Source organism: Podarcis muralis, chromosome 14 (assembly GCF_964188315.1).
Source record: "Podarcis muralis chromosome 14, rPodMur119.hap1.1, whole genome shotgun sequence".
Lineage (NCBI taxonomy): Eukaryota > Metazoa > Chordata > Lepidosauria > Squamata > Lacertidae > Podarcis > Podarcis muralis.
In genome coordinates, this window is record NC_135668.1 from 13,047,970 (window position 1) to 13,060,910 (window position 12,941).

The 12,941-nt window shown below is 41.2% G+C and overlaps 1 protein-coding gene across 1 annotated transcript; it reads left to right on the plus strand.

Moving 5' to 3' along the window:
• The first annotated feature begins 2,695 nt into the window (after nucleotides 1-2,695).
• Nucleotides 2,696-12,195, plus strand: DUT (deoxyuridine triphosphatase). The gene is made up of 6 exons (XM_028706265.2): nucleotides 2,696-3,730; nucleotides 5,718-5,809; nucleotides 7,484-7,528; nucleotides 10,070-10,144; nucleotides 11,750-11,820; nucleotides 12,053-12,195. Exons 1-6 carry the CDS (start codon nucleotides 3,570-3,572, stop codon nucleotides 12,107-12,109), a joined length of 501 nt encoding a protein of 166 aa, XP_028562098.1. The 5' UTR covers nucleotides 2,696-3,569; the 3' UTR covers nucleotides 12,110-12,195.
• The last annotated feature ends 746 nt before the right edge of the window (nucleotides 12,196-12,941 follow it).

Consider the following 12,941-nt stretch of genomic DNA (forward strand, 5'->3'; position numbering starts at 1 on the left):
ACTGCTGGGTTAGTAGCAGACTAGAACCTGGGAGACCAGGGTTCAAATCCCCACTCATCCATGAAGCTCACTGGGTGACCTTGGGCCAGTCACTGCCTCCCAGCCTAACCTACCTCACAGGGTTGTTGTGAGAAGGAAACAGGAAGGAAGAAAACTTGGAGGAAAGGTGGGGTTGCAATGCAATGCAATGCAATGAATAAATGGTGACAGGTGACTAATAAATGGATTACATATTGAAATTCCATGATTTTGTTTCGTTGACATTTCTAAGAATTTGGGTTGGCAAGAAAGCGAAATCCGATCACAATGTTAGAAGCTCATCATGCAGTCGAACAGGTTTTTATTTTATTTATTGTATTTCTATGCCACTTTTCATTCAAATGAATCTCAAAGTGGCTTACAAGCAATAAATAACATTAGCATAACAAAACATAATAAAACATCACAAATACAGTATGCATTATATAAAATAACAAATAACTGTTTTTTGTATTGTAATTTATTAACAAAACAAAAACTAAAAAAATAAGCTAATCACCACAGTACTTTTCTTTTTCGACAAAGTAATAATAATAATAATAATAATAAATATAAATAAAAATGTGCACCCCATCACTGAGACCATTCCACTGTAACTATCCAACCTCTCAGAATTTCAACACCTCTTGCGATTGTTTGACCCCTTTCCGTTTTAACAGTACAAATTCAACAAATATCTTCCGTATCTCAAAATAATTTCTCCTGCATATCTAACCTTAATAGCACATATTAATTTATCATTAACAGCTATGTCCCACACCTCTTCACACAATTCTTCCATCACTATTACAGCAAGTCATGATTAACAAATCCATACGGAATTTAATATCTATAAAGCAGCATATGAACAACATTAACAAAATAGCAACTAAAAAACAACCTTAGCGCCTTCAAGTTCACACACACGCACTCCAGGCTTCCTCAACCTTGGCCCTCCAGATATTTTTGGCCTACAACTCCCATGATCCCTAGCTAGCAGGACCAGTGGTCAGGGATGATGGGAATTGTAGTCTCAAAAAAACATCTGGAGGGCCGAGGCTGAGGAAGCCTGCTTTACATCATGACTCATAACCTTTGACTAAAAGAGCAAAATCAAGAGGTAGGGGTGGGGCAGAGCTCACAGCAAGGGCTGATGGGAAATGTAGTCCAAAGAACCCATAGCCCTCTGGCGGCGGGTTGAGGGGTTGCATGAATAAAGCAACGCTTCTTGCCGTGCTTGGCTGAGGCAGGTGACGCCACGGCTGGGTCAGCGGTGAAGCCCGAGCGCGGGCCTGCAGGCGACGGCCATGGCCGGGCGCTTCCTCCGGCTGCTCTTCAGGAGCAAGTAAGGAGCGGGGCGGGAGAAGGGAAAGAGTCAAGAGGTGCCGGCCGAAGCGAAAGAAAGGGCGCCGCCATTATTCCCTCTCGGGAGGAAGGGGTCGACCAGCCGAACCCGCAGGGGCGAAACGCCCCTTTCCCCCTCTCCTTTTGGGGAAATTGGTTTCTCCCACCAAGGAGCGCCCTCAGCCTTGGGGACCGTACTAACTAGGCATGGAAAGGGGGGGGGGGAGAGAAGAGATAAGCCTGGGAAAAGTAGGGGGAAGTGTGCAAGGTGTACATTTCATTTCGACCCTTGTTCTCCACCCCCAAAAAACCCAAGTCATTGCTCCCTAAATAAACTCAGAAACGAGTTTGCGCTAGAAATCTATTAGTCTTGCTATATTTCTCCTGGTTGCAAAATTAGGAATGTAGGAAGAAAAAGCTCCCCATTGCAAACAAGGAGGAGTTGTGTGAGTTTTATAGCGTAGCTGAAATAACTGGGCAGCAGCATGTGACTCCCCCCTTCCCCCAGCCAACCATTTCATAACTGCACTGCAATTTTGCTTCCCACGTTTTTCTCCAAAGGAAGCCCAAGGTGGCGTTAAATAGTTCTCTTCCCCCTTCCTCGTTGAACCCTCCACAACAACCCTGTGAGGCAGGTTAGGTTGAGAAGCAGCGGCTGGCCCAGCCAGAAAAGGCTGGGCCTTGCAGCAACGCATCTTGTAAAGGGACCCCTGACCATTAGGTCCAGTCGTGGCCAACTCTGGGGTTGCGGTGCTCATCTCGCTTTATTGGCCGAGGGAGCCGGCATACAGCTTCCGGGTCATGTGGCCAGCATGACTAAGCCGCTTCTGGCGAACCAGAGCAGTGCATGGAAACACCGTTTACCTTCCCGCTGGAGTGGTACCTATTTATCTACTTGCACTTTGATGTGCTTTCGAACTGCTAGGTTGACAGAAGCAGGGACCGAACAACGGGAGCTCACCCCGTTGCGGAGATTCGAACCGCCGACCTTCTGATCGGCAAGCCCTGGGCTCTATGGTTTAACCCACAGTGCCACCCGCGTCCCTAACACATCTTTTACCTATGTAAAAACACACAGAGAAGAACCCTGCTGGATGAGGCCAAAGGCCCATGATATTCTAGCCCAGTATCCTGGGATCGCAGCAGCCAACCAGATGGCATTCCTGCAAGTGGGATGTGAGCGCAAACAGTATCTGACTCCCAGGGAGGGCATACTTTTTTTTTTTTAATTTAGTGCATTCATTGATATCCAAACTAGCCTCAAGTCGTGCAAGGTGCTTCAGCTGCCTTCTCCCCATTTTATCTGGTAGGTTAGGTCAGATGAGTAGAGATTAGAAACGGCTGCCCCCGTCTCCCTGATCTGAAGCCAGCACTCTAACCACTGCACCACACTGGCCAATGGCCGTCTACTTGGAAATAAGCACCATCGAGTTAAGTGGAGACTTCCTCCAATGTAAAATGTGCATAGGCTTATTAACTCGGGTCTTCTTTTTTATGGCGGTGGACTTTTCTTAAACAATAGTTTTAAACGAATATATTTATTTGACCTGATTATAATAATCAAATCTCATCCCCCCCCCCCATATGGAGCTGCTTTTTTGCGGGAGGGGGGAGATCACAGAACTGTAGAGTTGGAAGGGATTCCTAAGAGTCATCTAGTCGAACCCCTTTGCAATGCAAGAATATCAACATGCTGCCATCTAATTCGAACCCATACCGGACTCTGCTTAGCTTTTACAAACGTGCTGGCAGTTGTTGTTTTTTATTGCTGGTGGAGGGCAGGCTGCTATCTCGCCACAATTCCGCTAGAACTGAGGGTTTCTCCATTCATTTTTCTAATTTGGGCAGCTCCCGCTTTATCCAGGAGAAAAGGATGAATGGAAGTGGGTTGGTTCCACTACGAACTCGGAAAGTCGTTATGCGGAGAGTAGCTTGGGCTCCTCTACATCCCCCCCCCCCCGCCATATCTCTTGCTTCTAAAACAAGAGTGACTGACGGCACATCCTTTCCCCTCATTCGCCCCGCCCCCCTCGCGCGCCCATTGGTGCTTGGGTTGAAATTTTCGCGCGCGCGAGGGAGGCGGTTAGGCGGGGAGGAGAAAAGCGCGGGCTTTTCTTCTTCATTCTCCTCAGGATTAACCGCCTCTCCTTATCTCCGTTTCTCCCGCCTTTTTGTGTCTCTCTCTCTCTCTCTTTCGCGCGCCCAACATGCCTTGTTCTGAAGCGGACCTCGCCTCTTCCCCCAGCAAGAGGCCAAAGGTCTCCGGCAGCGAGGCGCCCGGCGAGAAACTCCGCTTCTCCAAGCTGTCGGAAAACGCGTCCGCTCCTTCCAAGGGCTCCTCCCGGGCTGCGGGCTATGACTTGTACAGGTGAGGGAGAGGGCTTTGGCCCACCGCCGCCGCTAAACAATGGATAAATATATATAGAGAGAGAGTGTGTTCGAATCCTGCTTTCTTCTCAGCGGTTTTAACAATATAAAAATATATATATAGTGCTCGAATCCTGCTTGCTTCCCAGCGGTTTAACAATATAAAGAAATATATAGTGCTGGAATTCTGCTTGCTTCTCAGAGTCCTTTAACAATGTAAAAATATATATAGTCATCGAATCCTGCTTGCTTCTCAGAATGGTTTAACAATATTTTTTAAAAAATAGTGCTTGAATCCTGCTTGCTTCTCAGAGCGGTTCAACAATATAAAATGTATAGTGCTAGAATTCTGCCTGCTTCTCAGAGTGATTTAACAGAATTTTTTTTAAAAAAAATAGTGTTTGAATCTTGCTTGCTTCTCAGTGTTTTAACAATCCTGGAAAGAGCCTTTTTCACTTTTAAGAACAGGCTGGGGACAGAGAGTTGCCACAACCCATTTGTCAAGGTCAGGAGTCGGTGCATTCAGCCCCACACCTGCTATTTGTGCCTTTAAGAGGACTGGGTGAATTAGTGGTGGATCAGGCTAAGGCAGGGGATGCAGGTGGCGCTGTGGGTTAAACCACAGAGCCTAGGATTCCTCATCAGAAGGTCGGCGGTTTGAACCCCCGCGACGGGGTGAGCTCCCGTTGCTCCCTGCTCCTGCCAACCTAGCAGTTTGAAAGCATGTCAAAGTACAAGTAGATAAATAGGTACCGCTCCGGCAGGAAGGTAAACGGCATTTCCGTGCGCTGCTCTGGTTTGCCAGAAGCGGCTTAGTCATGCTGGCCACATGACCCGGAAGCTGTACGCCGGCTCCATCAGCCAATAAAGCGAGATGAGCGCCGCAACCCCAGAGTTGTCCGCAAGTGGACCTAACGGTCAGGGGTCCCTTTACCTTTACAGGCTAAGGCAGCCCTGTATAGGGAAGCTTTTAAATGTTTAATTATGTTTTGGTATATGCTGGAAGCTGCCGAGAGTGGCTGGGTCAACCTAGTCAGATGGGCAGGGTGCAAATAATAATAATTATTATTTTATTAAAAATTTATTTGGTTTTTCAAATTAAAATTTTACAAAGATATATCAAACATAAATAATAAAAACAAGATTCGAAGGAATCTCCTGGGCTTCCATCCTTCCGTTTATGGGTCCTATTATTAATCATTTCCTTCTCCATCTTTTATGATGATCCACGTCTTTTATATCTCCATTGTGTCCAGAATTCACCCTTAAACAAGTAGGGGTTTTTCAAATGAAACAAATCCCATCCCTGAATTTCTAGAATTTTGGCTAAATTGTTTCTTCCTCCTGCAGTCGTTAGCTATGGGTCTGTCACAAAAAGATACTTATTATTTAAATGTATTGTTTTGCATTTCCTCAATGTGGTGCTTAAGGTGGCTAATAGCTGGGGGGTCTCCGCACCCCCGTAATTCAAGCACTCCTCAAAACCTGCCTGAGAGACACATCACCTAATCTGAGATGGGGTGGTCATAAAAGCGCAAAGTGACTTCATTTTCATGTGCCTGGAGGCAGGCTTTAGTGCAAAACAGTAGTGTTGAGCACCCCTTTAGATTGCTAACCTGGCGTTACTATCTTTATACTGCAATTATCTAGGGCAATTTTAGTCTTCAATTTATTTTAATTTTTATTTGCACCCAGGACCTATCCTTATCTCCACCTTCTACCATGCAACCCAATCAGAAATGTTTACAGCCCATACAATTCCTTGTTTTTCAGAGCTAGAGTGACCAGATAGAAAATACCTTGATGTATAAAAGGGAATTTTGACACATGTGATTCATCACATTCTGGGGCCAAATGGCAGAGGAAGGCCATTCCCTTCAGTCATTGTGAGCTCCCAGAACACCTGGCTAGTTATGCCTAGAAATTGAATGCTGGTCTGAATGCTGGCATTTCTTCTGGTAATAACATAAATTTGCTTGCTTTTCTAGTGCATATGACATTGAAATCCCTGCCTCAGGGAAGGCTGTAGTGAAAACAGACATTCAGATTGCCCTTCCTTCTGGATGTTATGGTCGAGTAGGTAAGTTGCAAAACAGAAAGCTTCTAATCTTGCAAATTGCTTCTTAAGACTATTCTCCTGAGAACTATGCAATAAGAATGTAAATTCTCTATAGGTATTTCCTGGAAATGATCTGCGAAACCTGCAGGAGTACATTAGTTCTATAGTCCCTTGTATTGAATAAGTACTGTATTTTTCTGTCTATAAGATGCCCCATGTATAAGACGCCCTGTATTTTGGGGGAGTCAGATTTAAGAAAATGGGGGAAGAGGTATCTGTGTATAAGATGCCCCCTAATTTTTGACATTTTTAAGGAAAACTAGTTTTATACACGGAAAAATAAGGTACTTACGGGTTTGCAGCCTAGGGCAACTTTTTAGTAGCCTCTCTTAAAGCTTTATTTAGCAGCCATATTAATAAATTCATTTATGTAAAACTAAATTTGGAACACCTTAATTTTTATGTATCTGAAGCCTGGTTTTTTTGTTGCTTTGCATTTGGAAATCTGATAATTATACAAATATCACCCATAAAGTCCAGTCCTAAAATGTGTTGGGTCTGCAAATGCAATTTTCTCTTTGGAAATCAGTTAAAGACTTCTTGTCCAGTTACATAAGTGGTGAATTGTGATAGCACCATGATCACTATTTCTAGCTGGTCCAACAATGCTTACCTCTTGCCAGGGTCCAGACCTCTATTTAAGATTAAATCCAGGGTTGCCTCCCTTATTGGTTCCATGTTATTAACAGATCAGGGTTTTGGGATGTGAGTCTAAAACATTTTAGTGGGCATTTAGCTTCAATAAATGAAAGCAAATTTAGTGTGTGTTTCCTTTTGTAGTTGTCCTGAGCTTAGTACCAGCACAGAAGTGAACTCGTTTGAGTTGCAACTTGCTTCAACACATCATTTGTATTCCAGTCCTTCAAGAATTTTTGTATATGCTTAACGTCCTTGTATGATTGCAGTACCTTTTTGCTTATATAAAATGAGTAATAAACCTACACTGATGGGCTAAAATGTTTTTTCCCCACCTTAACTGAAAAGGATTGCAACATACTGAAGAATGTACTGTAGCGGTTTTGTCAAGCACTGTAGGTTTCTACTGAAGTTGGGAATAACCACACCAGATACCATAACGCTGAACAAGAAGTGTGGATAGAGCGTTCCTTCTTAATCCTGGCTACCTTAACCAAGTTAGCCATGTCCATATGTGTCACTTAATAATGCTCACTAGTGTGAGTGCAGCCATGCAAACAATTATTCTAAATGCAAGACAGCTCTCTTACTAAAGCCATTTTAGAAGAAGAAGAGTTTGGATTTGATATCCCGCCTTTCACTCCCTTTAAGGAGTCTCAAAGTGGGTCCTCCCCCACAACAAACACTCTGTGAGGTGAGTGGGGCTGAGAGACTTCAAAGAAGTGTGACTAGCCCAAGGTCACCCAGCAGCTGCATGTGGAGGAGCGGAGACATGAACCCGGTTCCCCAGATTACGAGACTACCGCTCTTAACCACTACACCACACTGGCTCTCTGTGTTTTATTTTATTGCTGAAAGAAACTACATAGTGCTGTTAATTGAAACATTTTAGAAATATGAAACTATTAGTATTGAACAACTTGTCATGGAGGTACATTTTACAAAAAAATAGTTTTGATTTTTTGTTTTTAAAAACTATTTCCCTTTCTTTTTGTTTAGCTCCTCGCTCTGGTTTAGCCGCAAACCACTTCATAGATGTTGGCGGTAAGTCACTTGTTTCTTACACTTTTTAACACTTGATGGCTTTATCATATACCAGTATATGATAGTAGAAACATATATTGTTGAAAGTGACAGCTGGGTTCACAAGCAGTTGAGACATCTAATATGGCTAATTTGTAGATGGAATAAATCAGATCTCTATCCTAGGTGTTTGCATCCTCAGTCAAATGAGGTTTAGCTTCATGCTACTTTGCAGGAATAGAAGTTCGCTTCATAAAACCTTTAACTGGCTTGTTCTAATATTATTTCCACCGCTGCTCCAACTGCCACTCAACACAAGCCTTCAACAAACTACTTTAGCTGTTTCAGTAGAGCATGAAATTAACATGGGTTTGACATTTATGCTGCTATGTGTACCATAACCCTAGATTCATAGCTTTAGTTGCAAAATACTGCAAAATCTCATTACTGTGGTGATTTTTAGGTAGTCCCTGAAGCATATACTCTCATGAGGCTATGAGGTGCCCAAAGACCCTGAGGCATGTTTTACTGCATAACATTTTCAACTTAAAGGAAGCACATGTTATATGCAACATTTGTGTCTTGGGTATAACGAAATGGAGAGAATTTAGTGCTGAATTACCAGGGGACCACGTGGAGTTGAGGTGGGAAATACACTTTATGCTACATACCCACATCTAACTTGGCCCCATTTTGACCATTCCATTTGCATAACTTTGTCATTGCAGTAACTTCACTGGTGGGAGATCCTTCGAAATTCTGTTTTCCTCAGCAAAACTTTTAAAACTGCCAGTAATAATATGCAAACTCTGATAAAGAGTTTGCTTAGGAAATAGAGTACCAGATGCTGTGTCTAGAGAGGAGAAATATAGATCTGGATAAGTAAAGGTGTTTATTTAAGACATCAGTTTAGTTTCTAGAAAATATCCTACTTAGTACTTACTTGAATAGTTCATTAGTGTTACTTCAGCCACACATTGAATATTTGGAATAGCTGGTTCTTGTTATATGTAGTCTTTGCAGTTGAATAAATTAACATACCGTAATTCCAGCGAACTCTTCTAACTTATTTTAAATGCATACAAATTAAGAATAAATTTTGAATGCTAGTTTAAACATTACAATTGAGTTTGACTATCTCCTGCTTTTTGTTTTGCTCCTGTATTAAAATCTTGGGAAATTCCTTATGCGTATGAATAGTTGAAGGTTATTGTAATTCTGAAAAAGCCATTATGGAAGTTTCCATAATCTGCATGTGTGTGCTTTTGGAATGAAGGATTTCAACAAAATGTATATTGTTAATCTGGCAGGGAGAGTACAGATTTTCATTTTATTGCTTAATATTCTTGACACCCACAATGAACTTCCGCGGGTTGCACGTTTTTGGGTTACGGACTGCGCCGAACTCAAGAAGTACCGGAACGGGTTACTTCCAGGTTTTGGCGCATGCGCAGAAGCGCCAAATCACGTCGTGTGCACAGACGCGGTGGGTTGTGAATGTGCCTCCTGCATGGATCACGTTCGCAACCCAAGGTTCCACTGTATCTGTATTCTGTTACATGGTTTTATTTGGTTTGCTGTTAAATTCCTTGAGCAGCCCAGTATTATCTACTTTAGCTGCTTTGACACAAGTAGAGGGAAATAGGAAAGAGCTGTCTATTTGTTCTGAACTTCCCTTGCTGTAGCTTTTGCTAATTTGTATTAATATAGTCGTACGTCCGTTTACGTAACCCTCTGGTTATGTAAACTTCGGAATGCACGCATGGGAAACCCGGACGTATTTTACTGGGTTTCGCTGCATGTGCAGAAGCGGTCCTCAGGTTGCGGAAACCTCAGGATCTGACCGGACCTTCAGAACGGATCCTGTCCGCAACTGGAGGTACCACTGTGCAGTACTGAGAAGACAAGGCTGTTTATATAAGAACTGCCAGCAGTGGCTCCTTTCACGCCCCTCTTTAAAGTAAAATTGTAACAATTCTACACTATAAATGGCCTTTATGACCATTTGAAACTAACTGCAAGCTTGAGACTGGAGTTTTGATATTGAACCAGTACTGTTGTATTAAACCTGGTTAAAGAAAGAATACTTTATTAAACTGGAAACAAGTTATCCGGCCTGAACTCTTCCCCTCACATTCTATTGTGGTTTGTAATTTGGCATTAAGCAATAATTGCCTGTTTTGGCTGTAACATAAAACAGTGGTTTAAAGCAGGTGGGAAACCTGCGCCCTCCAGATGTTGGAAGACTGCAACTCATGATCTTTGGTGGAAGTTGGAGTCCAGCAACATCTGGAGAGCCTGATTTAAAGAGACTAGGCCTGAAGCATCAAAGGTAGCCAACAAGGATGAAGGTAAGCATGCAGACCCAGTGCCCTTTCTTGTCTTGAGCCATAAATGTTACATCTGAACTAGCCCACTTCAGTGTGATACAGGTTGCATCCAAATCAGTTTCTTATTTCAATATTCAGGTGTTCCTAGCAGTCAAGTAAAAGGTGGAATTCCTTAATAAATGTATAATGAAAAACATTACTTTCTTACATTACCTGATGTTATATATTACAGCTGGGGTTATTGATGAGGATTACAGAGGAAATGTTGGTGTTGTACTATTTAACTTTGGAAAGGAACCTTTTAAAGGTAAGAATTAAACTTTGAAGTGTAGATATACACCTGAACTTTGTAGTTTTTTTAAAAAAGCTTTCTCTTTTATTGTGTCCTTTTTAGAAACATGTAAACATTCCAGTCCTCAATATGAAAGATGTAATGTAGTTTAAAACTTTGAGCTGGTTGCGGCCTTATTTTAGACTTGGTGATTCATTTACAAAAGGAGTTTCAAGATTCTAGGGTTGTGTAGTCGGCCTGGTCTGTATTTTAGAGGATGACCATTCTTCCTGGAGTTTAAGAAGCATCTCTAAGGGAAAGTAAATAGCAGAACTTCTCTACAGTATTTGCTTTGTGTTTTCAGTTTCAATTTTTGCTACAGCTAGTGTGTGAGGTGAGAATATTCTCTGCTAGAAAATTCTCCAGAGAATATTCTCCACAAACGGTAAATTCTAATGTAAGAACCAGTTTTACAACCCATATTTAAAAGATATAGTAAATAATAAGTCAAGCTGTGATATTACCAGTGTAAGTAATAAATAATATTTTTTTAGTCCAGTTACATTACTGGGCATTGTGTCATTCACGATTGGAAGTTCTGAGATGTGAGCTACAGAAAACATTTTTATTTTAGTTTTTAGTTTTAAAAATGCTATTCATTTAATTTGATGAACAATTGAATTTGTATGTATTTCAACTATATGTAATAGCCCTTTTTCTATTTTGGTGTGACTTTATTCTTATCAATTCTGTACCCTTGGCCATACAGTTTTGTTTTTTGTTTTTTTACAGAAAGTAGCTTTAATGCTTTATACACTTAAAGTACCTAGGCCTATACAGTTATGCATAACAGCATGTGAGGTGGTCTTGATTTAAACAGTTGACATTTCTTTATTTTTATTTTTCGAAGAATGTGAATTCACTGTATTGCCCCATTGAATAAAAGTATCTATACGGTTTTTGATTGCCATCTGAATAAGTTTATCCATGAATAAACATGTATATTAACTAATTATATAATTTTCAATGCATTAAAATGAATATTCTATTTTAAATGAAAATTCTCTAATATTCTCATTCGAGAATATTCTCCAAAAGATTATTCTCAAGAATTTAACATCACTAGCTACAGCAGCAAATGACTGCTCCAGATGTTATTAAAAACATTAGAGTTTGTGGTGAAACAAAACTCCACTTCAGTAATACATCTAGTTAAATACTTAATCAGAATGATACATAGTGATGTATTAAATTGAAGTTGGATTACGGAACAGGATGCAGGCAGCATTGCTAAGCAAATTTAGGTCTAGTCAGTGATTGGGAGGACTGAATGAGGGTAGGTTGGTTTTAAATCAGAATTTAAATTGCCAAGAAAAAAGACTGATTTTAAATCATGTTTTCTTCTAAAATTAATAGTTGGTTCACACAGACACGCTAACTGGCTGTATAGCTGTTAAAACATCGGTTTACAACTGTAATGGTGGCTAATTCAAAACTTTTGATTACGTAGCTTACACGTACTGCGTAAATATATATTCTTAGTAAGGAACCATAGAATTGCAGGATAAATAATTTATATTGCAGTTTTCCTAAAGTATTGATACTATGAATTCTTAAACCCTTTTTACTTTGGCTTTGAAGTTAAAAGGGGGGATAGGATTGCCCAGCTGATCTGTGAGCGCATCTACTATCCTGAGCTTGAAGAAGTCCAGGTAAGGAATACTTTGTATCCACAGCTGATTTATTCTTTTTAAAAGGAAGGAGAGGAATTAAATCCTGCTTGCTACTGAATTATACTTTAGCACAAGTTTGTCATTCACTATCCACTGCATTTTATTAATTTTGTACCTAAACATGAAATATATTGTGGTGGTCACATGATTTTCAAAATTATAGAACAAGAGACAATGACTTTGAAAAATTAATCACATATCTATCTTTTAGGTTTTGGATGAAACAGAACGTGGCTCAGGAGGTTTTGGATCAACTGGCCAGAAATAAGGATAGCTGTTACTTGTAGTAAATGATTTCATTTCCCTTGTTTTTGTATAGAGCATTTTTGTATAAATAAAACTTCTTTTGGTAGACTTGCTTTGTGTTCATAAAGAGTTGCTGAAGTTACAACCATTATTCAAAGAAAATAACTTGAATATGTGTTACAGCATACTATTCTCTGCCCACTTATGTTCAGTAGGTGTCAATATCATGCTAGTAGAGGGCAGAGGAATTTTTCAAGTGAAAACTATTAAGGACTACAAAAGGCACTTGAAGCTCTTCACAGAATTACTTACAAAATAATCAGTGAAGTCAGAACAAAAAAACAGTTTATAAAATCACACTTAAAATAAAGACTGAAACAAGCAGCAAGAAGCAAAGAAAATAATAAAATGATCACCTAGCAAATGCCTAGAATATGAACGACTCTAATCTAAAAGCCACGCGGGTGGCGCTGTGGGTTAAACCACAGAACCAAGGACTTGCTGATCAGAAGGTCGGCGGTTCGAATCCCCACGATGGGGTGAGTTCCCGTTGCTTGGTCCCTGCTCCTGCCAACCTAGCAGTTCGAAAGCACGTCAAAGTGCAAGTAGATAAATAGGTACCGCTTTATAGCGGGAAGGTAAACGGCGTTTCCGTGTGCTGCGTTGGTGCTGGCTCGCCAGAGCAGCTTCGTCACACTGGCCACGTGACCCGGAAGTGTCTTCGGACAGCGCTGGCTCCCGGCCTCTTAAGTGAGATGAGCGCACAACCCTAGAGTCTGTCAAGACTGGCCCGTACGGGCAGGGATACCTTTACCTTTACATATCATTTTTAAGGGACGTGGGTGGCGCTGTGG

What these genes read in the sequence shown, in the direction of transcription:
- DUT (XM_028706265.2), top strand. Translation starts at nt 3,570, where the DNA reads ATGCCTTGTTCTGAAGCGGACCTCGCCTCTTCCCCCAGCAAGAGGCCA. An exon ending in TGGAAAGGAACCTTTTAAAG is followed by an intron (nt 10,145 to 11,749) that starts GTAAGAATTAAA and finishes TTGGCTTTGAAG; the next exon opens with TTAAAAGGGGGGATAGGATT. An exon ending in CTGAGCTTGAAGAAGTCCAG is followed by an intron (nt 11,821 to 12,052) that starts GTAAGGAATACT and finishes TCTATCTTTTAG; the next exon opens with GTTTTGGATGAAACAGAACG.